This window comes from Oreochromis niloticus, linkage group LG20, assembly GCF_001858045.2.
Source record: "Oreochromis niloticus isolate F11D_XX linkage group LG20, O_niloticus_UMD_NMBU, whole genome shotgun sequence".
Classification (NCBI taxonomy): domain Eukaryota; kingdom Metazoa; phylum Chordata; class Actinopteri; order Cichliformes; family Cichlidae; genus Oreochromis; species Oreochromis niloticus.
The window spans coordinates 26,159,028-26,185,749 of NC_031984.2; the positions used below are offsets into that span (position 1 = coordinate 26,159,028).

General features: G+C 38.0%; 1 protein-coding gene and 1 long non-coding RNA gene across 4 annotated transcripts in view; one reads left to right on the plus strand and one right to left on the minus strand.

Moving 5' to 3' along the window:
- Window positions 1–26,237, minus strand: LOC100700409 (oxysterol-binding protein-related protein 2). Of its 3 annotated transcripts, XM_013277645.3 has the most exons (15): window positions 26,095–26,211; window positions 25,394–25,446; window positions 10,997–11,369; window positions 8,608–8,734; window positions 7,944–8,019; window positions 7,361–7,495; window positions 6,947–7,044; window positions 6,668–6,850; window positions 6,385–6,492; window positions 5,717–5,806; window positions 5,307–5,427; window positions 4,774–4,899; window positions 4,561–4,684; window positions 4,018–4,108; window positions 1–3,275 (listed from the first exon to the last, which is right to left on the minus strand). In XM_013277645.3, the coding sequence occupies exons 3-15, from the start codon at window positions 11,031–11,033 to the stop codon at window positions 3,173–3,175; spliced, it is 1,419 nt and encodes a 472-aa protein (XP_013133099.1). In that variant the 5' UTR covers window positions 11,034–11,369; window positions 25,394–25,446; window positions 26,095–26,211; the 3' UTR covers window positions 1–3,172. The 3 variants fall into 3 exon arrangements, with proteins under 3 accessions (XP_013133099.1, XP_003455369.1, XP_013133100.1); XM_003455321.5 differs by lacking the exon at window positions 25,394–25,446 and having other exon boundaries at window positions 26,095–26,237; XM_013277646.3 differs by lacking the exons at window positions 25,394–25,446; window positions 26,095–26,211 and adding an exon at window positions 13,909–14,048.
- The window catches only part of LOC112843218 (uncharacterized), a 3,537-nt gene continuing 2,218 nt past the window's right edge, over window positions 25,404–26,722 (plus strand). The window contains exon 1 of the long non-coding RNA XR_003215406.1: window positions 25,404–25,542. This is a non-coding gene — a long non-coding RNA (uncharacterized LOC112843218). The remainder of the gene's footprint in view (window positions 25,543–26,722) is intronic.

The following is a 26,722-nucleotide window of genomic DNA, read 5'->3' on the forward strand; positions in this document are numbered from 1 at the left end:
TATTAGTTGTATAACTGGTAGCGCTTGATGAGCACTGATGAACGTGACGGTTACATGTGTTTAATAGTTTTTGCCAGTTAGTAGTTTACAGTAAAAATTTACCAAGATTGTGTTTGGATTCATGTACAGCTGCAGAATTTGGTGAGTGCTTGACTTTAGCCTTCTGTGATGGCGCACCGGGAGTAGTGTTTGTGCAAAACGCTTTTTAATAACACAAAACAAAAAAAGTGTGGGTTTTATTTTTTAGGTTGTTTTAAAATGAATGTAAAGTTCTGGATTGTACTTGTGAATTTAACCCAACATGTCCTGAATATGTTACAGATACTGTACTGGCAAGTAAATCAGACAGATGTAACAGCCACAGTCAAAGGTTCAGTGTTCAGCTGGTGAATGTTTGCTTCAAGACCCGATTAGGCGCTCTGCTCCTTCCTAAGCAAAACAGAGGCATTAAGAAACGATTTTGCTACAAAAGAGAGAAAAAAAAAATCAAGTCATTCATAAAACACCATAAATAACACACAAGTTAAAAATGGAAAACAGACAAGTTCAGGCACTAAGCATGACACGGTAATCCATTTAAAAAAAACCAAAAACAAATAAAAGTCAAATTGAAGATGTGACAACACGGCTACCTGTAGTGACAAGTAGTACAAACAGGTCTTAAATTATCTGGAATGTATTAAACTAAGGCTGCAAAGTCAATATATAAAAGGTACATCTCACTACTCAAAAACTGAAGGTGTGTGTGCGCGTGCGTTCAATGTGTCGCTGCGGGTGGGGGGGAACGTTAAGCTGCGGTACAATAATAGACACGTGCTAAAGTTGCATAGGGTCGGTGCTGCAAGCTAAATATTCACGTGAAAATGTGATTTTTAATACAGAAACAAAACGAAATGTGATTAAAAATTAGATGCGTGCCATAATGTACTGGGTAGGGTTCGACTTCAGCAGAACGCATCTGTCAAACAAAATTAGGTGCGTGTGTTATGATGTTAAGTTAGTACGCATATGTGAGAGTTGTAACCTGTTTGTTCTACATTTCTCACTCGATCAAAACTGCGGGTTGACTCTAGCTATGCCTTTATATTATAACTTTAGACGACAAGAGCAAAGTGTTTTAATCAAAAGTATTACAATGTTTAAAAACTTTAACCTTTTAATAAGACCTCAGCATAGCAACAGAATGCCATAAACCTAAAAATTAAAAAACAAAAACAAAAAAAAAACAAAACAAAAAAAACACTCCATTGTGATTTCATCCCAGTATTCATTTACCAACATGTCTATATCCTAGAATCTGAAGGGAAATGTGAGTCCTGCTCGGTGACGATGCATTGAAATGAATAATGAATGGGCTAAATGTAGAGTCACACTGTTGTTGATCTCAATACAAATCAAAGGGAAACTGCACAACACAGTGGACATCAACACTGGAGTTACCAGTTTCTGGGACCCTGTTGGGGCACTACCAACAATCCAAAACATCTACAGTCTTTTTTTTGTGTGTGCCAACATTCATTAGAGAAGTTCTGGCTTTTTTTTTCTTTTTTCTTTTTCACTTTAAGAAATAGTGTTTCTGCTCAGCACATAAGTGTAAGAAGCAGCCTGCACAGACACAAAAGACTACAATCATCGCTGTATTGTTTCTGGTTGTTTTGTTGTCCTATTATATGAGTCGACGCCAAGTTAATCTGCGGTCCGTTAACTTTTCTGTAGTCGCCATTTTCCTCCAGTTTTTCCCGTTTGTCTACTTATGTCACTTTGTCCATGAATCCATCCACCCAATCGTGCCATAGAACACAATTATCTAGAGCTGCATTTGATACTCTGATTACACTGACAAGTTTCTTCTATGACGATAGTGAGATTTATAACAACCCAATTCCTTTAGGCAGTTTCATTCACAAGCAGCTGCAGATCAACACTCTTATCCTTTAAAGTCACATGTTAAACTGGCAAAATGCAACCAATATGTACTGCTATATGTATGTACTGCCAATAGGTTACTGTCTTGTAACCTGCCAGAGGGGGTAAATGCAAACTTCAAACCTCAGCATCTTAAAAGCTAAAAAGAAAGATGCAGAAATCAGACGATGGAATACTTGCACCTGTGTGAAACCAAATCACGCATCAGCCGGGTTATGCATGTTGCTTAAAGGTTAAAGCAGGCTATTCAGCCATTTCCATGAATATCTCAACTATTTGTTGCTTTGTTTTCCCGATTCCAATTCTGTTTTTGTTGTCAGGGAAACGTATGCTTTATAGTAGTGATCTTTACTCATTTTAATATCAATCAAACTTTACAAAATAATTTGAGACTATCAGCAGATATTAATCATTTTCAGGATAAGACACATGGACAGTAATGAAGTCTTAATTGCATTTGATTTGTTTTGACCAACATAATGATCACTCATAACTTATTTGTTGCTCAAAGAGTAGTATATAACTAAAGTATTTTGAGTGTTTAAATCTTTAAAATTTTGCCAAATATTTTTTAAAAAACAAAACAAAACAAAACAAAAAGAGTGAAAAGAAAAAACAAAACATCCTCAGAGTCCATCTTCAATTCAAAGAGCATGGGTGTTCGTCTGCATCCATGTATCCATCGTTGTGATTATCGGGTCTTTGTTTTTACTTTACTCATTTATGACACGTGAATGTTTTTAAAATGCTGCCATCAAGAGTCTTGGCAGGCAGATCCTCGGAGCAGAGAGTTCAATAGCAAAGATGTTAAACATTCAGAACGGACCTGTGAGGTTTTTGAGTTGTTACCAACTCTCTGCCAGAGGGATTGGCCTGGAATTAAATGGCCATTGTGCTCTATAGGGTGCTTCAGCAGGGACACAGGAGATGTTTGTCGATGATGGAGAGTAAGACTTGGAGATAATATAACAACTTCTCTTAAGTGGGAGGGTGGGGGGGGCAAAAAAAACAAAAACAAAACAAAACCCCAAAACAACCAGTTTTACTGAAGACTCGGCAGTCAACAAGTGGCAAACGTTCAGCTTCTTTGTATCCATTTCCAATCTGAGTTGGTGTGCCTTTGTTGATTTGTATCATTTTATCTCCAGTTAATGACGGGGGGCAGGTGGGGTACTGCAGGTTACAGATATGGAGGAGGAGGAGGAGGAGGAGGAGGAGGAGGAGGAGGAGGAAGGCAAGTAGGCTTTCAGTAGATATCGGGCAAGTCTTGGTAGTTCCTGTTGAAGTATCCACCAGTGTAGATCCAATCCTGGGAGCCTGTGTATGGATTGGTGCCCATCTGGAACCACCTAAAAGATCAACACACGTTACACTTCTGCAGGGATTTACCATGGCTTTGGTTTTAAGTGTGTTACCAGTTTCTTGATATAACTTTTACAATTAACCTCCAAGAATTCTGTGTATTATTTTCCACCTGCATTTTCTGTCAATCTGTAATCTTAACAGTTGTCCTTCCTTTCTGTGTCTCCAGCCTGCAGCTCTTTTAATCTATTATTCAGTTCAAAAGGTTCTTCATAAACTTCAGTTTTCATATGGTATAAACAAATAAATCTGATCAATGATTAGTGAGCTTTAAATATACAAACTTCGCTTAACCGAATCTGTTTCCAGCCTTTGTAATAACCTAAGCGGATGTTGGTAGCTTCAATTTTAATAAACAGAATGAGAGTGGAACTGGCCTTATCAGTCAAAAAAGGAAGTAAGTGCATTTGACAAAATATCCATTATGTAGTTAACATTTTCTTAACACCTGCAGTAAGCTACATTCCATGTTGTGGCCATGGGCGAGGGTAGGAATGTAGATTAACCTTTATGTTAACAGATTCTCCTTTAGGGCTCAGCTCTACTCATAACAACTAACCAGAACAGTTTCTGCACCACTGCAACAATCCCCCTGCTATTCTCATGTACACTGGACATCTAACAGCATCATGAAAACTTCATTACTTTTGGTATATTTTGAAGCTGTTGTAAAGGTTACCACAGAAAAATGAATTAAAGTGAATCCATGTGTTGGTGTGCGTTTCTCACCTGGTAGACCACTCCTCATCTCTCTTGGCTCTCTCTTTTCTGGCAGCTCTCTGTTTCTCCTCCAGTCTTTCCTTTTCTTTACTGGCCTCATCTTCACATGAACAAAGAGTCAAAAGGTTTCAGATTGTAATAAAACAAGTAAAAGACTTGTGCTTATTTACCCTTTTAATTTCATTTGTTTGCATTTTTTTTTTTTTTTTTTTTTTTTTTTTTTTTTAGGCACCTGTGGCACTCACTCAGTTTGGATTGGCACAATACCATCAACATCCAGCAGGTGGAAGCATTGACTTATTATTGTCCTTCCTTTGCTTTGAGCAGAAGTAAAACATTTGTGGTTTCTTTTGTTTATCGGTTCAGTTTTGTTTTTTTGTTGTTGTTGTTGTGTTTTGTTTTACTTTTACAGAGTGATCATTCTAAATGTCGTCTTAAACGTCCACATAGTCATAGCTTACTGGTTTTCTTTTTAAACAACAGTTCTGGCAAACGAGTTATTGAATGTCAGCCAGAGACGCATTCAAATTTGATCAGATAAAAATTAATTACCCATGTTGCCGTTCTCCATTGCTCTGATGTCAGGCCTGAAGCGACAGTCTGTGTGGGGCAGGACGGCCTCCATGCCGGGCTCCAGCTCATTCAGACACATCGCAAAGTTTGTGAAGTTGTACATCTGGGAAACAGAGAAAGGATAAAAGCTGTGAGGAGTGTGTGTGTGCGTTCTGGGCCACCTATATGGATGTGTAACTTTATTTTTGATACCACAGAAGAGTGTGCTGGTCTAGAGTCTATCCTCCACAACAGAGTGCTTCCTGGTACAACAGACACAGTCTCTTGGACTTCGGGCATGTCATCTGCGTCATCGTTCTCAGCGCCCTCAAGTTCATCCTGTGAATGATACAACTCACTGTAACTACTGCACCAAATGATAGCATCAGCAGAAAATGAACGCTGCAGGCACAAACGGTTACCAGCAAGATCAAAGCTTCTGTCAGTATCTGTTTATTTCCAAACCTGCAGTTTGGAGCATTTGCACACAACTACAAATAAATGAGCAGACTAAAAGGGGGAGAGCTGAAAAACGTCTGCACTGATCTACACTAGCTTGTTGGTTTACCTGGATACGACCACACAGATTGCTGTGGACAATAACAGGAAATCAAGACAGAAGAAGAAAAGGAAATATGACTTACATGAATTTAAAAAAAAAGAAAGAAAACCCCACAGACCAACAGTACACTGTTTTTTAGGATTTCTTATTGCAGATCTAAAATATTAGTTGCACAGCTTCTTACATTTTTTTGCTTTTTGTTGTCCCCTTTCTTCTCAGACTTCTTGTGTGCCTCATAGGCCTGAGGGTCGACACTCCACATGCATTCAGTCCACTTCCCATAGATGACAGCAAGCTTCTTTTTACTGGATAGAAACGGAAGATGAAAACGACAGTAAGGAAATGTGGCAAGAAAAGGAGCAAAAGGGCAAGACACAAAAAGTTAGAGATGCAAGTGGAGAGAAGAAATTGTTAGAAAAGGCAAAAAAAAGAAAAGGGATGTAAAAAAGAAAATTGTCAATAATAGGAGAAGAAAAGTACAATGGAAAATGAGATTGAAAAACCTCCCAAAATGCATTAGCATGCCTTTTTTAAACGTTTGAAGACAGAAAGATTCACACTGTAGGTGACAAACCAGTAAGAGTAAACACAAACCTCTTGTCTTGGATGTATCCCTCCACTTTGTGTAGCTCTTTGCCAAACATCCCACAGGGCTTGAAATTCAACACACATTTGTCTCCAGTGCTGCAGGAAAAATGAGACAAGAGCCAATTAACCTCTCTTCACTGGCAGAGCTCATTATAGTGAATTAAACAGACAAAGCAACATTATTTGACAATGTTATAAAGTGGTGAATTTATCATGCAATTAAACATTCATATAAATCACTTTGCATGACTATTTGTATAAAAGAGGTTCACGTTCAAACCCTGCTGTTTTGACAGCAGTTAGTCTGTGCAAGTAAGGTCTGGCTGATTCACAGCATGAATCTGTGCAACTGTGTGAATAAGACACAGCACGCTTAGTAATAAGGACAATAAAAGCTTTGCACTGCTTTCCTGGAAAAATAAATGTTGAAGGAGATGTTATTTGCCCGAGGAGCCACACAGAGCATAAACAGGCTGGTGTCTAGTATTAAACTAAACAAGGAAGGTGCACTGCAGGAATGGAGAACAGTGGGTAAACATTTGTTAGCCTTACAGTGTTTCATCTGAACTTGACTGCAGTCATTTCCTCACTCTAGTTATAGGGAAGCATTGCAATCAATACAGGTTAAACACTTCTTAGTATCTAGTTCTATAATGCGTGCATGATTTAAATACCTGTGGTTGACTATTTCTACTGTGCCATACTGTTCTATCCACAGTTTTCCCAGTATGACATTGTGTACACAGCAGTTAGGGTTGCTCCATGTGTATGCCTCCCTGTGCCTGGAGGAAAATTGCGGGGGGGGGTAAGGGAAGAAAATTGGAAAACAAGAATGAAGGAGGAAGTTTTAAGAGGGAAAGGTGAAAAAAGAAGATAACCCAATGAAAAAAAAAAATCACTCTCAGCTTAAAATAAATTAATAAATAATTGAAACGCAAACATTTTTAAGTGACCCACTTGAGTAGCTCTAGTGTGATAGTCCCTTTAGGCTCTGCCTCAACACTCTTGCCCCAGAATTTGAGTTTAGGGTAGATGGAGCCGTGGAACACGAAATCCCCAGCCAGGTTCTCTGCATGGAATGCACTCACTGGAGGATGATGGGATACCTGCTCAGACACTATTCGGAAACCCTGGTCCTCTCTGCAAGAAGCAGGGGTGAAAAGAGAGAGTGAAAGCTAACTGGTAAAACAAAAACAAGAAAGAAAACAAACAAACAAAGAAAAAGCAAGTGTGTACCTGATAAGTTCGTAGGTCTCTCCCAACAAGGGATTAAAGGGCTTTCCAGTTCTGTCCCACTGCGACGCAACTGCTGACACAGCAAAAGCAGCTACTGCCTAAACACGAACAATTACAGACCAAGTTAGCATGTGTGTATGGTGTCCAAGTCATCTCTTCAGTATGATGTCTGTTAGTGTTTTGTTTTTTCCTTCTCCCCATAGTATGTCCAGATTATCTGCATTTCATTTATCATATTTGATTAGATCATCATTTTTTTGGTGGCTCTACAACCATCCAAAGCAATAGACAAGAGGTGAAGACAGAGTGTCATTGTGTGGAGCTAGGGTGGAGTGGGTGGAGAAGAGTGTCAGGGGTGACAACAGAGAAACACGGTAGATGACACAGAACGTGTGTGTCCACGTCTCTCCCTACCCGCATGCGCTCTATGGAGTCGGACATTGAGGAGGTTCTGTTGATGAGGTAAGTGTGTTCCATATATTCTGTGATTCTCTGCAGGAAGCTCAGGGGCTCGTTGAAGGCAATGGGCATCGTGATCTTGGACAGTTCCTGTTTAACATTAAGATAAAAGCTGAATATATACTCCATAATATCACAAAAGCTGAAATTATTGAGTCACAGCAGCCAAAGCACTAAACACTAGTTAAACCACAGGTTAACTAGACTAACTCGTAAAATACAACATGACTAAACACCGTAGTGCATGTAAAGGGGAAAAAATGAAACACTAAACTATAATGAAAAAAAATATACATAGAAAAAAGCTCAATGTCTACCTAATATATTAACCTTTATACTACTGAACCTCTAAAACGTTTTACAAATTGTGGTTTTAACAAGTAATTTTATGTAATCGATTTTTCTTGTTTCAGTGTATCTGTGTGCAAATACAAACTGTAAATACTGCCCAATATGACTATGAAAACCTCTCTATGAAAGCCTTTCACGTACAGAAGAGAAGCTCTTAAATCGTGTCTGATAACCAGCGTGCCCTTACCAGTCCAATACATTTTTTCAGGATACCCCACACACTGATATTGTTTCTGGAAAACATGGGTGCAGGGAGAGATGTCCTGAAATGAAGAAGAAAAGAAATATCCAAGGTTGCAGATAAGAGATTGTGTGTTCAGGTTTGTTATCAGGGCAGAAGATAAAGAAATTCTGCACGGAGATAAGAACAAGTAAGTGCAAAGCCAATTCATCTCAGGGCTGTTCACAAGAACTAGCGCCAGTCACCTAACCATCCTAAAATTCCTTCTTGGTAATTTTCCACAAGCATCTTAAAATTGATAAAAGTAAATTAACACAAGTGAACACATCACACCTTCACATATAGGTCACCCAAGTCAGCCCCCCACTGTGAACAACAACAACAACAACAACCACCTCCCCTTTTTTCACCTCGTTATTTTTAAGTTTAAAAATACATGACATTTAAACTACTTCACCAAAAGAATTAGGACGCACCGCCTTTTTCCAGAAATTGCAGCATTGTGTGCCTTTCTGTGTATGCGTTTTGTATGAAACCTAGCCATTACAACTGTGACCCTGCCCAAAAAGTTTCCACTTAACTCAATTGTTTTTGACCAAGAGAGTACTTATCCACAAATACACAAGTACACACACAGCAGATGGAATGTGGGTGAGGAATGCAGGAGTACCTGTGTTTCTTGATGCCATTTTCTTGTGGGACTGATCCATTGTTCTTCTGGCTGCTGCTGTCAATCCCTTGTGCATCTTTGAAACTGGCCTCCGAGAGCCCCTCGCACGACTCGTCCGATTCCAGGCCTGTGGGAGAAAAAGAAATGTGGCATTCAAAGTAAACCAACGTCACAGATATCCGCACCATATCATCTTCACTTGTTGTAAACTAAGAAACCTGGGACAACAACAGTAAACTTGTTTGTGAGGTAATAGAAATCCATGTCTCAATTAAAAACTTTTCACATAAGGAAGCCTGGCCACAACAACGTAGGGGCACATTTAACACATAAATACCTTTCAGCATCATTGTTCAACATGTAGGAAAGCACATTATAAGGAGAGTCATATTCTCCATCATAAACTCAAAAATGACAGATTGTGAATATCTTGCATCTCATCAGTGGATTTAACAAAAAGGCAGACGTTCATGAGAGTGGGCTGGAATAATCTGCAACGTAGTACTGTAGGGTGGAGTTGTGGGCAACTCAAGATGGTGCATTAACGAAAGATTAAAATACACTAATGATTATCATTACTCAGAAAACACACCTAGTCAGGTGTCAGGTACAAAGGTGCATTGTTAGTATCGTCACATAAGTCACAATAAAATATTTTATTTTAGTACTGAAACCTCTCAGCATTTAAAAAAAAAAAAAAAGATGGAAGGAGGAACAAAGTCTGTCTAAATTAAATGATTAGACACAAACCCAGCTAGCATGTTCTACGTTTCTGAAATCTGGTTACTTTCAAGCATACAATTAGATTCCCCAATCAAAGACAGAGCCTGCAGCTTGTATTAGTAAATATTTGCAGACATAATAATGGTGACATGAAAAGCAAGTTCCACTTCCTGAGAAACAAAATGTATTGCACAGTATAAAACTGACTCATTAAATACAGGATGTGCATCACAAATTATTTGTCACACAGGAGTGTTGACTCAAAGCCAGAGTTGTGAAACTTTAAATATTCGATAATCTCTTTTCATGTATTATATAAGCTGCACTTCAACCATGTCTTTCAAGGTTCTGTAGGTGCTATGAAGATGTGCCCTGGGCAAATCAACAAGCACATTTTTTAAAAATTCATAGTTACAACAAAATATTTGAGGGTAAATTAAGAGAAGGAAAAGATGCTAAAGCCAAGCCAGATGATACCTGATGCTACCACATGAATAATAGATCAGCCCTGTTCTGCATCTGTCTCAAATTACTAAGATGATGATAACAATGACACAAAGACAGGTGGAGGCACACACACAGCCTTTTTTTATACCTGAATGGAAATGACTTGCTAAAGTGCTGACAGTCATATAGCAATGGCTCTACGTCAACATGGGGTAATCAAACAGCAAAACAGTGATTCTAATATTTGTTAACAGAGAACACCACCCTGCCTGCCCCCTCTTATCATCCCTGCACAGAACAAGCTGTTAAATAAGTGGCTGCACTGCTAATTTATCTACAACAATAAAGTGTTTGCATGCCTTTATTTCTCAGATAATATTATAATCACATTTCAGCATTCAATGCCGAAGCTGCACCTGCTGACTTCATTAATCCTGAGATTTTATATTGTTGATGTCTCCTAAACTTGAGGTAGAGGTGCCTAGAGTAAACAGTTCAAAGTTCATCTCTCCTGAGTTTCCAGGTATCTGGTTCCAAATACCCAGAATGCTTGCTCACAAACCCCAGGTGAGTCACCACGACTGTACTTTGTAATTGTAAATGGGTATTGCGCGATATCAGACCCTCACCTGGACTGTAACACTAGGCTGCATGAAATCCTGAGAGTGCTGACTTCAAGGACTATTAACTGCTCTCACACTCAAACAAACAAAATTTTAAAAAAAAAAATTTAAGTCTAGCTGCCCTCCTCAAATAGGTTATCAAATAAAAATATTACATTGCTGATTTGGGGCGGTCACTGACACACGAGTATGAACCACACACCCTCCTGGCTGTTCTTGATATCACTAATCATAGCCGTAAGACAGCCAACCTCTGAATTATTCAGCTAATCATCAGACTAAGGCAGGTTGAGTTCCACTGGACAGCATTGTGCTTCAACAACAAAAATGAACCATCTAATTAGGAGTGGCAGCCTCTTGCACAAAAAAAAAAAAAAAAAAGTGTAGCAATTTCCAGAGGAAGATGAAGACCTAATAAAAACAAAGATTAAACCTTTTTAAGTTTTTAAACTACCAAAGGGGGGAAAAAAAGTGAAAACTACAAAGCTTACAATACAGAGTCCTGAAATACAGGAAGCATGGATTTTTTCCCCTTTCTTAATAAAAGCTAAACTAGAGGGAAAAAATGTCAATAAGTATGTACATTAAGCGCCCACCTGTGACGGCATCGAAGAACTCATCGTCATTGCTCATCTTCTAGAGTCAAAGCTGACCAGTTGTTTAGGACAGATGTTGAACTTCTAGCACATGTTCCTTTTGGTGGCTGCTCTGGAAAGTTCCTCTGGAGGGAGACCTGTCAATCTAGGTCTCGCTTGAGTGTCACCACAACAACAGAGCAATGTTTGTCTGATATAGAGAAAATGTCCCAAATACAGCTTCACACAGATTTTCAGCAGATGGTCTGTCCTCAGAGGAATGACACCAGCAGATGTCAATTTGAGCAAATCAGCTGCTTAGTTAGCAGACAAACAGCTGATGTAATTCCAACTTCAGTTTATGTGGCTCTTTTGACCAAGGCAAATTAATAACCTGTAGAGACAAAAAAAACCAGAAGAAACAAATATATTACTAACAATCAATATAAAAAGGTTATTTTTGTTTACTTGCTTTGTTTGTTCCCTATAAAGTCAACACATTAAAGTTCAGATCTCCAAAATGTGTTCTTTTTTGTTTGTTTTTTCTTAAAAATGGGTATAATCCTTTATTCTTATTTTAATTGTAAATGCCTTTATACAACAAGCACCTTGCACAAAACCCCCCAAAACAAAGTCAAAACATTTTTGAAATCAAATTACTTGCACAAATTTTATATGAATTTTATGTTCAAAGGCCTTAAGGGTGTAAACATACTGTTGGGGTCATAATGTTCTTAGGTTGCAATAATCCTGCAATTTAAGGTAATTTATAACTGAAATTGCCATAGCCTCTTCCCTCCCCCCCAAAGGATTTCTACTTAAGTGATCTAATGCTGTGTGGGAGCAAATGGCTACAAATTATTTTGAGTCAAAGAAATGGGTTAGGGTTAGTGAAGCTACAAACTGATGCCTGAGAAATCAAAAATGAGCTGTCCTAAACTTTCTTTGGAGTTGAAACAATTTGGGAGAATATAAACCATCATATGCTTCGTGTTCAAACACATTCAAACAAGCCCTAGAGCAACATTTCAATGGCAAATCAAAGACCTTTGTGCGCAGCTTTCTGTAGCTCACAATGTCATTGCATCGTTCATGCTCCGAGTACTAATGTACTAAGAATAATCCAAATTGTAACACATTTTCTTCCATTTCCTGAACGATAACCTTCAAAAATAAAACCAACATGCAGAGAATCTTGATGCTCTTTACAGTGGATCTAACCATCTGTTCCATCTGCTCAAAGTGTGCTTATTCTGTCACAGTCACAATTTTGTCCATCATGGCTTAATGCGTGAAAACAGAGAAGTTTCTAGTTCAGTAGTTACACAATTGGGACACCACTGTCACAGGCATTCTGGGTCTTTGTTACCCTCTGCTTGGTACATTAGGTTCACCCAGTTTAAAAGCAAGACCCAGAATAACCTCTAACTCCCCAGGTCAAAATTACCAGGCCAGAGTTTTCAGAGTTTCAAAACTCACTTTAACATGGACTTCATGGAAGTAAAAAGAAAGTAGTAAAAAAAAAAAAAGTTGTTTAATTAGTAACTTAACCTTTACGAAATACAGTTCATAATAAACTGAAACTCCAGTTTACCCATCACACAGAACACAAAAGTAATGTCAGTGGGTCAATGAGTCTGTCAATTAGTTAGGAAAAACTCGAGCTGGACTTAAAAAGGAATTTGTTCACTGTGCTGACCATATTCAAAAACCATTTAATATTTAAAAACTCACACAATATGTAAAAAAGATTTATCACCATTACACAGAATACTTTTCAACTTAAAACAAAATATCAGCTTAGTTTTACAACCATCTGCCTGTTCTTACCATTATTATAAGATGACCAAAATGGCATACATCATTTTATTATGACACACCCCACATGTCAAATGTTGACACACAGACACACACACACACACACACACACACACACGCTCAGGAGTAGGTAAACAAGGGCCCCTTTATCCATTTTATCTTAACACTGGCTCTAAACATCAGGATTAGAATACCAGACAGATATATGAAAATTAAATTGGCCCCTTTGATTTATAAGGATGATAGAAGAATGAGGCCATATGTGAAACGCATAAGTTAACAACAATATGACAGATGTAATCTAGATGGCACCCTAGATTAGGAGGGTTACACATATGCAATATTTACTTACAACTATTACTCAAATTATATGCAATCTTAATATTTACACACCACAAGCTAGCCAAATACTAATAAATACCAATAAATACAATTAAACAGTAAAACTAAACTCTATTATAGCCACTTCCTGCTTATTGGGACCGTCTCAGAATTAGGTGAGCAAGCTACACATCCTGAGGGAAGGAGAAGTGGCAAGGGTGAATTTGTGTAAGACATACACATCTCATTCCACTAAATTCTGTGCATTTTTTTCTTTATTTAATCCATTTTCCAATAAATTACATGACACTTTTATCTACTACTGCCATAAAAAATAACTTTTGTATGTGCCTACTGTAGGACAAACAGTCCCATGCTAGAAGAAATTTTTGACAAATGAAGGCATGGCCCTAGCCATCTAATGGAAAACTCCCAAAACCTGATATTTTGCATTCTTATAGTCATAAACCCACTGATCAAGTTTCATCAGTGTTCCACCATTTAACAGCTGGGATATACAAAAAATAAATAAATAAATTGATATCTGCAAGTTACGCTTAAGGGAAAAAAAAAAAAGTATCCCTAAACATCGATAAACACAAAAAACCTGAATATTAATTACATTAATATAACTGTATATTAAACAGTAAACCTAAATTCCCTTTTACCAAGTTGCTGTTTATTGGGATCCTCCTGAAAGTAATATTTGCATGAGAGCACAGGTTAATGTCTAAATAATACATGCATAATAATAATGCAGACCTCATCTCCAGCATTATAAAATCTTTACATACCTGCAGTGTAAAGAGAATAACAAAAGAAATATCCAGTCTCATACAGCTAAATGATTTAGAAGATAAAAATACCAAATTCAATCTTGTTCCTACTCTCCTGTCCTTCTCCACACTCTCCTGGCCTATTTCTACACAGTGGATGGGTTTTACCTTTGCCAGAGAAAGGAAACGCCTTCCGCACACACATGAACTTTGGCCTCAGCGTCCACAATTGATAAGGTGGACAGAGTGGATGATAAACTATTATTCAAATATCTTACCAGTTAACTCAGTGTCCAACTCAGCATTTTTTTAACTTGTAAGGCTGAAAGGCTGGCTTAAATAAGATCTAGATTTTATTTTATTTTTAATTAATAAATAAAATACCCCTCATTTTCCTGTATTCAGTATTAAAAAGGATTTATACCAACGTTTTTAAAAACAAACAAAGAAAAAAAGAAATTCCACTATAAAAGGGAATTGACTGTTATCAGTTGATCATATCAGTCAGAAGATCTACAAGACAAACGTGATATTTCCTGTGGCCTCGCAAATCACATAAACTAGGGAACTCCCAAATCTTTAAATAGTTCTGCAGGACATTTTGGAAATCTGACTAATGCACCTCTCTACCAGGATCTGTATCGAAAATATGATGGCAGAAAACACCACTTTCTCAAACTCACTTTTTAAAGATTGAATTGGGGTATGATAATCCTTATCATCCATATTTCAGTGCATTCATAGTCAGTGGCCTGAGAAAGCTATGCGAACATTATGTTACAGCAAGTATTACCTTAAAGCACTTAATTGAAAGATGAACACGTTCTCCATCTAACATTCACAGTCTAGTGATAATTTTAATACGGAATTAAATGCAGAAATATTACTATATTAAAACTATAGATTCATATCAGGTTACAGTTTTGTTTTGTTTTTGTTTTGTTTTTTCACATTTTGGAAGGCCATCATTCACAAGTGCATTTTCTGAAGAAAACTGCCAGTTAAAGGGCATTTTTCAGTCTTCACATCACCAATGAATCCCCCCCAAATACCTGTCCACTGAACCTTATATATAGCTATAGTATATAGCAACAGAATGACAGACAAAACATGTTTTGTATGACATTAAATGTTCTGTGCAGTAGACAGGCCACTTCACAGTTGTAATACAATCTCTGTCACCAGAATCAATATCCTTCAATGAAGCTTTCTAAAATTGGCCAATATCAGAAATGGGTATCCTTCACATTTTCCTAGGTCAACTAAGGCTCACAGGAAGATGATGAGTGTGTGCTTTAGTGATGGAAACTATCATCAATAACAGAACTTCATTATTGACTCGATGCAATAAGCTGACCTAGTTCTCACTCAGAAAAGAAAAAAAGAAAAAAAAATATGTGGACTTACAGGTCCTGCAATCATTCTTTTGTTCAGGAAACCTCAAAAATTCATTACAACATTCAATTTTGACAGTGCAGATCTTGCTTAACCCAAATGAAATTCATTAATACAACTAATCATTAACTTTGCAAGAATTTAGCCAACATTTCCTGATATAGCAGGCTGTCTTGGTTGCAAAGTTCTATGGAGTATATAACTCTATAACGCTGTGGACCTTTTAGTCTTAAGCCTGCAATTGGTCAAATTGTATTAAAGCCAGTTTAAACCTAATCTCATTACATAATGCTTCCAGCCCTGAGCCACAACCAAGTCTCAGTGGCAAGTCTCACAACTAGACTACTCTTATTTTGTATTTAAAAGCAACAGGAGGTATCATGTTTCCAGTAGTTTACAAAGTCCCTGCAGTCAAGACAACACCGGCTCGAACTCTAAGCTCATTTCTCAAACTGCTCTTTGTTCACAACCCATTAAAAAGCAGACCCATTTTATAAGGTTGGTTAAACCTATTCAGATCATAAGAAAATTCCTTTTGATAGAGATGCAGCACTTGAGAAAAAAGTATGACTACTACCCTCAAGCTGTAGCTGGTCTTTGTAAGATGTCCAACTAACACTATTTCTTAAAGCCGTTCTGAAGCACAGTTTCAGAGGCACATGTTGACCTGAATAATTAGTTTACTACTTTTCAAATACACAAACATGAGTGCAATACTTGAAAATTAAAGACTTTCTAAACTATTAGTTCTATGTGCTCTAAAGTATTCTGTTAACAACACTGTTAATTTAGTCAATCTTTTATATTTTGTAGAACTCCCAGGATTCCTTCTCAGCATCAGCAACAATAGATGAAAGTGAAAATAAATTCTTCAGAATCACTGATAAACCACCATTTTTATCTGTACACACTAAAAGTTGAATTTCAGTTTAAATCCATGTTTAGAAGTTTTGTTTTGGGATAGTCTTGGATTTTTAAAAGAACTTTTCATTCCAGAATTGTGCAGATAAATTGAACAGATTCTCACACACACCCACAGACAGCGAGAGAAAAAGAGAGGTATCCGATTGGCTGCAGCAAGCTCTCAGATCATATCACTCGCTGTCTCACACGCCTGTGAGCCATTACGTAACCATGACAGACATGGCACCATATGAGCACCACAGCCACTCTCCTCCGTACATAGAAAATAGCTCACCAAAGGTAGCCACAAAATAAGTCAGCAGATGAAAAAAATATTCACAGAACAGAGAGATAAAGCTTTGGGACAGAGAAAACTTTACCTCATTCCTCATTCATGTAGCTCATTTCAAATACAGACCCACAGACTAAGCTTTCTGATTTAGTTCATGTCATGCACTGTCAGTGTCCATTTTTCCAGAAAGTAAGTAAATAAAACTGTTATGAAACTTTCTAAATCAATATTTAAATAAACTAGTTAATCACCTGCTGCTTAGAAAATTAGATATAGCAGTCATATATTAAAGCTTGAGCTAAACCTAAAATAAAACCTTATATCATGAACAAATCCATTTGTTTTTGGATAAAATAATTTATAAATACATAGTGACAACACCAATAATGTCTTCTCTTTTGAAGACAAAGACAGACATTTTAAAATACTTCACAGGGAACGTGCAGAGTTTATCCCTAGATTTTCTAATTTTAATAAAAGACACTACTTAAACTAAAGCAACTGTTACAAAACAAGTGATTGTGTCAATGTCAAATCAAACTCCTAGTCCTTCATTAATTACAGATTGCAAAATTAGTCACCAAATGTTGTAAAATCATTTGAAATGCAGACCTACCGATGCCAAAATTCCATTAATAAGCCAAGTAATGTCCGTCTCTGCTGTCCACCGCGGACAAAAACATCCAAAGCCAAAAGGCGCAAAGAGAGAGGGTCAAGAGACTGGCAGAGGTAGAGCCAAGGTGAAAGAAATTAAAGGACAAGGTTGCCATGCAACATACTGATACAGCATACACACACCTCTATATTTCTCTTTACACACACCTACCTCAACAGGGGACACACCTCTACAGACTGTGAAACACATACCACATACCAAGTCAGTTTCACACACAAACACACTACTGATGGCAGAAACTGTATAGCAGACAACCAAAAAAGGCTAAAGTTAGAGAAAAGTTGCACCTGAGTAGGTGCTGTAATTCTGGTGACATGGCACAGGACTTCCTTTGCTGATTAAATAGAATTGGTAAGGTGTCACCATTTCTGTCTAGTTGTTGAATCTGGGACTCTAAGAAAAACAAAAACAGTTTTCAGATACAAATATCTAAAAAGGTAGGCCTGAAAATATTTGTTGCCTAGCTCCCACATTAACGTTATCATTTTATTATTTGTAGATAGAGGCACTTTACACTGTTCCCTTACTTCCAAATGGGTTGCCACATCACATGGAACCGCATGTTTGATTTGGTACAAATTGCCCTTCCTAAGGTTACTCTGCCATGTATCCAGACTTGGGACCAGCACTTTAAGTACAGTAACTTTTGTTTCCCTGGGGCTAGATTTCTGTCCATCTGATATCAGCTAATAGTTATATGGCTAACATTCTCACTGGCCAGGTTCAAGTGTAGAATAACTGTTTAATACTTCAACAGTTATTAATATCCCCCCCACAATTTTTCCTCATAGTGATTTATGGCGTTAGGATAGCCCACAAGGACAGCAAGTCCACACTGAAACTAAGAAAGCTTTTGTGCTTTGGTTCTGTTTGTGCATATATAGGCTACGTTCACACTGCAGGCGAAAGCGCATCAAATCCGATTTTTTGACCCTATGCGACCCATATCCGATCATGGTATGACAGTGTGAACAGCACAAATCCGATATTTTCAAATCCGATCTGGGTCACTTTCGTGTGTGGTACTGAATCCGATACATATCCGATGTTTTAGAAAGTGACTGCTGTTTGAACGGTCATGTCGCATTAAATCCGTCTTTTATGTCACTGACACAAGACAGACGCCAATTATCAGCGCCGGAAAAGTGCCCGAGAAGACATCGCGAACGCTTCCTGGCCATCCAGTGTAGATGTCAGTGAAACTGTTGGGAAGACAACGTGAACATTTTATTTGTACTGTATAATCTGCAGATTCTGACAGAAATCTGCAACTATCCTTTGAAGCACCGCTCCTCTAAAACAGCAATAAGGGTAATTATTAGGTTATTTACATTATTATGTAAATAACAAAATAACTTAAAGCAAAAATTGGGAAACGTAAAGTCCGAAGTCTTTATATTAAGGGCCATCAGTCATACAATACTGTTTGGTCTGGGTCTAAACAGAGCGCGTTGTGTGTGACATCTTCTTTTGCTGCTTCGAGCGTTCACACTAGAGCGTGTTTGCTGTCGCATTTTATTTGTAGTGTGAACAAGCAGACAAAAAAAAAAATCAGAATTGAGCATTAAGACCTGCAGTGTGAACGTAGCCATAGAGACAAGACTTCACTGTTGCAACTGTTCTGTAACCCAAATGTGGCCCACTGTTAAGAGACCTGTTCTACCACAGCCAGAAGGGATATCTAATGCAAGACTGCGTGAACTAAATGTTAGCTACTGTTGTTAATATTAGCTCATCACATATAAGCATGTTCAGTTCTGGACTTTTTCCTGCTACTAGTCTCTGTGACACAGAGGGTTATTTCTATGAACCTGCGGTCCAGGACAAAATTATACTCTGTGCTGATGTTATTTCATGTCACTTTGATAGGTCCCGGACTTTTCGGTCAAATAATGCCAAATGCATATTATAAGGCCACACGGATAACCACTGCAATTCACTGTCATTCATCTGATACACTTTATATAGACATCAAAATACTTAAATGTCACACTGCTATTTGTGTCATGTGATAAAGTTTTCCTAGCAAAGGCTCAAGGTTAAGATGAAGGAAATGGGTCTCATCTACCATTCTGAGAGGAGGAAGGATGTGAATGTGGCCTGTGAGACAACAGTGGGAACAAGAATCACAGACAGGCCACTGTGTTAGAGGGAGTTCAACACAGAGCAGCATTTTGCTGTGTGTGCTGTCTGTGCACTAATGAGTGCAGAAAAGGGGGGGGAAAGAAAAAAAAAAAAAAAGAGGGGGGTGGACAGAATCACTATGGAGATCTGAGTGTTAATAGGCATTTGTCCTCTGTAGATGTAGTTGCAAGTAAACTAAAGCCAAAGCAGCAACCCAAGGAACTGAACTCAGAAAGCACTCAGAAAGCACTCAGAAAGTAGTGCACTACTGAAAAACAGCAAGTTACTCAGGAGGAATAAACCTAACTCGGTCTTGTTGAACGTGGTGACCCCAACCACTCTGCCTGCTCATTCCTAACCTTTTGTGCTGGAGGTAGGACACATCAAGTCCTATAGAAATCTACTGAAAAATGTGTTTCTTTTTTTGCCTCTAAACATTTTGCCATTGAGCTCATAGTCTCAGTCACTCATTTTGGGTCATATTGAACTTATATTTTGCTAGAAAATGGGTACAATGATTTATTGAAACAGGTGCAAATACACATGAACATATAGTGTAAGGCAAAAAAAAAGTGTTTGCACTATTCTAACAAAGTTTATCCTTCAACACAGCCTAAACTCCCCCACTGAAGCATTCTTGTAATTTCTGTCAGTAGTCTCCAGGAACAGTTCTTTAGACTTCTTGAAAAACATTCAAAGATCTTCTTTGGCAAACAATGGGTGGATCAGATGCATTTCCCAGGTCCTGTATCAGGTCTCTGCACACCATGCAGAGATATGCCAAGTTTTAGGCCAATAGCTCTTTGAGAATTAACTTGTAAAATTATATTTTTGCACCAACATCTGTCAAACTGTCATCTTTGACATTTTTTGCACATTCAACTAAAGAAATGAGAGCAAATAATGTGTTTTTGCAACAAGCTGCTGGTAACAAAGCACTTAAAGATACAATTCATAACATGTACATTGCCAAGTTTTCTGCTATGTGTAGACACAACACAGAACAGACAAGTATTTGGTTAATGGTAAGTTTAAGATTTAATTTATCCAAACTCAACATTATGTGCGTGGTCACCATTTTTTCTGAGGTCCATATTGGTTAACAAGAAAATGCCATCTTATCAGGGATTCAAACCTCTCACACCCCAAGTTCAAATCAGTAGTTTATGATGGTTCATGATGTTTTAGTTTCTTATCTTTTCAGAAACATGTCTGTATACAGGAAAGGCTGTTACGTGATCATCTTAAGCCCAAGCATCATACAAAACACAAATGTTTGTACTGTAAGCCAGTGCTAGACTGATGTAGAGCAAAAGTTATTTGAGCAGGAGTCTAACTGGGGGAAATGACCAAAATTAGTTTATTTTGTGTTCCATACTTCCTGTTTTCATCACAACCCTCATCTGTAATAAGATAGATTCTTCCAAAGAGCTGGCAAATGGAAGTAGAGCACAAGACCAACAGACGGTCTAACAGACAATCAGTCACAAATGACTTTATTATAGTATACCACAACTATGAAATCAAATTCAGTCTACTTCAATCACAAGACTAACCTTACGGAGTACATCCACTGACTGGAGCACTTTAGAAAAACTAAGTGCTAACTAGGGCTGCCACGATTAGTTGACTAGTCACGATTACGTCGACTATTAAAATCGTCGACGACTAATTTAATAGTCGACACGTCGTTTGAAGCTTTGTAAGATCCCAAAGACGCAGGAATAAGTAGTAGGATTTAAGAGTGTAATAACGGACTGAAACAGAAGATGGCAGCACTGCATGTACAAGGATGCCAGCTGCCGTTAAACCCAGAAGAAGAAGCTGTGTCCCAGAATTCATAGCGCGGCCCTGCTCAGTTTTCAACAATGGCGGCAGCTAGTTAGTTTTAATATCACTCTTATTAATCTTTCTGGGTCACAAAATAAACGTTTAACATATTTTCAGGTGAGAATGTAGCTGTGTAAACCTCAAATATCTGCTCAGTTTATCAAGACATCACATATTTTCAAAAGCGCTCCGACGTTTTCGGAGACGTCTGTTACCCACCAGCTCGATAGCTAGCCGGGGTTGAAGGCTCACTAGAGCCCGTGAGAACACCGGACTCCCGGCAAATCGTTTTCAAACCCACCGCTGTCTTTCGCTACTCAGGTTAAACATGATATATAAGTCACTTAGATAACTTAAAAATGTTATTGTTTGGCTTTTTTTAGTATTTTATTTGTTCCTGAGTAAATCGGTTTGGCTGAGATTAAAGTTATAGTTTTTACACAGCTGAATAAACGTCAAGCAGACAACTGATTATCAGAAGTGTGAGATGCTCGAGAATATACTCCGGTGTCCTGTTATATTTTAGATAGCAAGGAGCAGACGGCTGAGTTTATTAAACTCCACCGAAACAATCTGCAAATGTCATTAAAATTTAATAAACTATCATCTTGTCTTTATTTTTGGTTAGCACATACCTTAAACACTTAAAGCTGTAAGCTAATGATAGTTATATAAGAGCAGATGCATGCTGGTGAAATAAGCTGTACGTTTTACGTCCAATGGATGCATGATCTGATTAGTCGAATAATCGCAAAAATAATCGGTGACTAGTCGACTATCAAAATAATTGTTTGTGGCAGCCGTAGTGCTAACATTAAAACCATTAATCCATTTAGAGAGAGGAAACTGCAATAAACCACACCCAATCAGCCTCAAACATACACTTTTACATCTGATATATGCAATAATAATTCAAATGTGTGACAAAAGCTAAACTCTCCTATGAGAAACAAGTACAAATCTTTTCCATGTTGGTCAGACATTTTTTTTTTATCCTTTTGTATTTCTTCCTCTTTACTGTAATGTAAAACATGTTTACAGATTATTTAAATGATAGAGTAAAAAATCTTGCCCTATAATAACAAAAGCTCCCAGTGAAACATCTGAAATACACTGAGGACTCATGTAACCTCTAGATTGCATAAGTCATTCAGCCTTAGAAGTGAGGAAGTGGGGGATGAAAAAAAATGTCCCAAACAAGCACACAAAAACTGGGGAGTACATTCGTACATTTAAAGAAATCAGCGTACATATACCAGAGATAAAGCACCAAATTACATCTCTGTATGTATATGCCGATCCCAGCCAAGCAGTCAGAGCCTGATTTTCAATGAGTAACAAAAGGTAGTGATGATGATCAGTCAGGCTTGCAGCACTGTAGCCTCCATTTCCACCTGTAAACTGATAATTATGTGACAACACATTTAAGGTCATGTTACGCAGTAACTTGGAAGTAATGCAACAAGTTGCTTAATGACCCATCAGAGAAAGTAACGCTGCATTATTTTTAAGAAAAGTAATGATTAATATGTAATGTATTATTTTATTTTTTCCCCCCCACTCTTTTTTTTTTTTTTGAGTAACACTCCAAACAAATGTTTCATTGAATTTGTTGTACTTGATAGCTAAGCTCAATCATATGTGTAGGACAACGCTAGTCTAACCTGTCTGTTTGTCTTTCAAATATAAGGGAGGAGTTTGTTCACTTTATTCTACTGCTGCTTGAAGTCAAGTAAACCCCACTGGGAATAAGATACTGTCTCATTCTGGGCAGGATGCTGAACGTATAGTTTCACAAACACTCTCTCACACACACATCACCACTGAACAGTGTGAGTCAGCGCATACCAGTGATACCTGCTAGGAAGAAGAACCTGCTAGGAGGAATTTTACCTTCACAGTGTATACAGAAACAAAGCCTGCTCAGCATCTTGCTTGGAAACTCCCTTGAATTGTCCACCCATTAACACAAACAGTGGCACTCCTGAGTTTAGATAAAACATGTGCACAAAAGCATGTTTTGTGATCAGCATTGTTTGCACTTGAGTTGTTATTTGACAGGTTCAGCTGACTGGGTTTAAACTTTCTCTGCATTCTGGCATTTTGGTAAAAAGGTATGTGGAGCCACATTTCCAATTGATTTTAGAGACAACCAGTCAATTGCACATTACCATAATACACTTTAACTGCATTTTATAGGGCACCTAGAGTTATAAATTACCAAAGAAAAAAATATACCAGTCTTTTTTTGCTTCAGAGAAACTTCTGAAACATCTTTAATTTACTATCATACTGCTTTTGTAGTTGTCTTCACTGTCAGTAAACAAATATGAGAAACATAAAAGAGAAAACAAGAAGCAAACCTACACTAAAAGTCAAGTCTTTACCTCATAGCTCAAATAGTGTTGTTAAGGAAGACATTCTGTTTCAGCAACATCTGTCACTGAACATCACGGATTTACTATGAATCTTTTGAGGAAATCGTGCAGTTTCATGTATAGGATGAAACTGTACAAACGACAGAATGTCACAATACAATGTGATACATAAACAACATCATCTATTTTTAACATTCAATTAGAAATTTACAGAAAGAGACACAAAGCTGCACTAAAAATTTCATGGGTCTTCACCCATGCTCTACTTAAATATATTTATTCAAATTCAGCTTAGTAGAAGCAACTTAGTAGTTGCTAACACACAAATCACACTGAAAACATGCCTACACCAAGACTCCTCCCTGCTCTCCAAATATGACTAGAATTTTGCATTTGCTGACCGTCCCATTGCTGCAACATTCCTTTCAGCAGTGTTGAAACCTAACTTTTGGGACATGCCTTGCAACATCTCCTTCCTGTTCCCTTAAATTTAGCCACAGAACTCAACTACAAGAGCATCAGGCAGGCATAACTCCACCAGAGCCGTTGCCCTATTTTGCTCTTTTAAAAAGATCCACCAAAATTCAATGGGTCTTTCCTCTGCCCACGCACCACCGCTCCATCAAGCTTCATGAAGGTCAGGCTGATAATCGTTTGTGCAATCATGCTGAAAGACAAACTGTACTCATACATACTTTTTCTAATGTGAGAGGCAGAAAAAAAGAATACAAAAGCAAAACATAAACAAAACACAGATATTCCACAACTGAGCGCTCATAAGCATTTATTCCATGAACACCTTAACTAGGCAATTGCTGTCTCAACAAAGGACATCTGCTCATCTAGCTCTCAAGTGGAACTACATTACTCTAAGGTAGTTTACTAGCACAGTGTAAAGCTCCCCTTTCAAATGGAGACTATTGCCATAGACACTATAGTGGGGGTAATTAAGGTACCTTAGGGAGGAAAACCCATAACTAAATGACAACAACTGCAACTCCAGAGAGGACAGACTAGTATCTCATGTAAAGATAAAAACAAAATGTGTCGTGCTTCCTACCTTCAGACTCCTGTGGATAGCAACAACATTTTTAAAAAGGGAAGTTCTCTTTAGTCTGAACCATACAAAAGATGATTAGCCACAATAAAACCACTACTACGTGAAGTACATAACACAGAGCATCCTTTCAGTGCAATGTTCTGCTGGGAAACTTTCCATCCCGGCTTTTATACTTTGACAAATAAAACCCATAATTAAACTGACCCCCATGGAGCAGCACTCACTCTCCAGGCAGGACAATGCATGCTGTAACACCACAAAAACTGCCAAGGAATGGTTCAAGGTACATGAAAAATACTCTAAAGTGTTGGCTGGGCCTCCAAAGTCCCAAGATCAACATATAGCCGCTATGGGAGTCCAAAAAAACATAATCCACAGGATCCAAAAGATCCACTCCCACTGTACCATCCATGCAACCCCCCCCCCCCCCTACAAGATAAATTAACTAAATAAACACCACCACCAAAAACAAAACCTGCCATTTTTTTTAATGAACTCTTAAAAAGGAGAACCTTTTGTTCATCATCTGCTCAGATGACGTTATCTTGGTTCAAAGTTTTTAGTTCAACTTTATCAAATTGTGGTAGTCAAAACATTTGTGACTTGCCTGACAGTTATTACTGACATATCTACAAAAGATCTATATCAAATGAACAAACAATGCTAAGCAGACTGACCGTCAGTAACACAGTATCACTTCCTTACATTAAGTTCCTTAGTGACAGTGGAAACATGCAGTAGTACTACTATGAAGGCCACTGAGCAATATGTCTGTTAGGGAGAGTAGACAAACAGAGCAAACCTTGTGTCAATGACCTAAAGTACACCAACTTTAAAAGACAAACCTTTGTTTAATCTCTTGCGAGTCAGACGCGGATGGAGTCGGGAAGAAATCAGCCTGGCGGGGAGACATTCCCAATGTTTACTGAGGCAGTGAAACGTGATAGGAAATGACTTTAATCTGCACCTTTGATAAACGCTGCTGCTGCTGCAGGTGAGGAAAATGTGACGGTTTTGATCTGAAAAGATGTTTTCCTCTGAGGGACTCCCTCACACTCAACCATCAAGACCTTTTTACCAGCAGTCATAACACGGAACTTGATTGTTTTGCTTGCACTGACAATACATTAAAATACCCAAATAATAATTAAATTCTAAATCAACTACCAATTAAACCTTCACTGACAACTTAAAAAGCACCCAGCTCTGACAACCCATCTAATAAATGCTACTGTAAACTCTATGCTTGCTAACATAATAGCATATTCTTTAACTTGCCGAATCAACATGTGACGAACTATATAATATTCCTAAATGAGAACAATGTTTTTAAATCATTGTTCTCACACAACAAACTGACAGTGCCGAGGCTGGCCGGAGCAATTTGACAGCTAGCGTTACCATTAGCGGGCGGGCTAAAGAAAAATAAGGTGGCTAACTAGCATAGTTAGCCACCTTTTTGAATACAGAGGGTACAGCAAAATTTAGAGCACTGAAAAGAAAATATAAGACCATGGAAAGAGCGACGAAATATCTGTCATCCTACCTGAGTGGCGTGAGCAGGCTGAATGTATCTGCAAGTCCAGAAAGATGGACAAGAATTTACTGTGTAGCCTTGGCTTGACACAGAAGCGGAAGTAGCTGGCAAATGGGGGCGTCGTTAGAAAGACGACAGACACAGTCTGCAGCCAATGAGATCTAACTCAGGAAATGTTTAACCAATGACAATGCGCACTAAATAGCAGATTTTTTTTTTTAAAAAAACATGCCCCCCTTTCTTTTTTTAATTGCTGTGAATCTGCAGATTATTCTCCATTATTATAAATTACAAAACATATACATATTCTCGATTTAGACCTAAATCGACCAAACACACACACACACACACACACACACACACACACACACACACGCGTTTCGTTCCAAACATCCTTTCAGCCTTTGTAACTGTAATGTAATGTTTATATTATCTCTGTGTGTGTGTGTGTGTGTGTGTGTGTGTGTGTGTGTGTGTGTGTTTGCGTGTAAAAACCACACCTCAGGAGACTGATATTTAAGAAATGCTGTCTAACATCTCTAATATCATCAACATGACTAACACAATGAGAATGGCTGGAATTAAAAGGCCCCTTCATGGTGGTTCATGGATGTTTTGTGATCAGAGACAGTGTTAA

What these genes read in the sequence shown, in the direction of transcription:
- LOC100700409 (XM_003455321.5), bottom strand. Translation starts at nt 11,033, where the DNA reads ATGAGCAATGACGATGAGTTCTTCGATGCCGTCACAG. An exon ending in ATCACACTAGAGCTACTCAA is followed by an intron (nt 6,493 to 6,667) that starts GTGGGTCACTTA and finishes ATTTTCCTCCAG; the next exon opens with GCACAGGGAGGCATACACAT. An exon ending in AATGGAGAACGGCAACATGG is followed by an intron (nt 4,109 to 4,560) that starts GTAATTAATTTT and finishes GTTCATGTGAAG; the next exon opens with ATGAGGCCAGTAAAGAAAAG.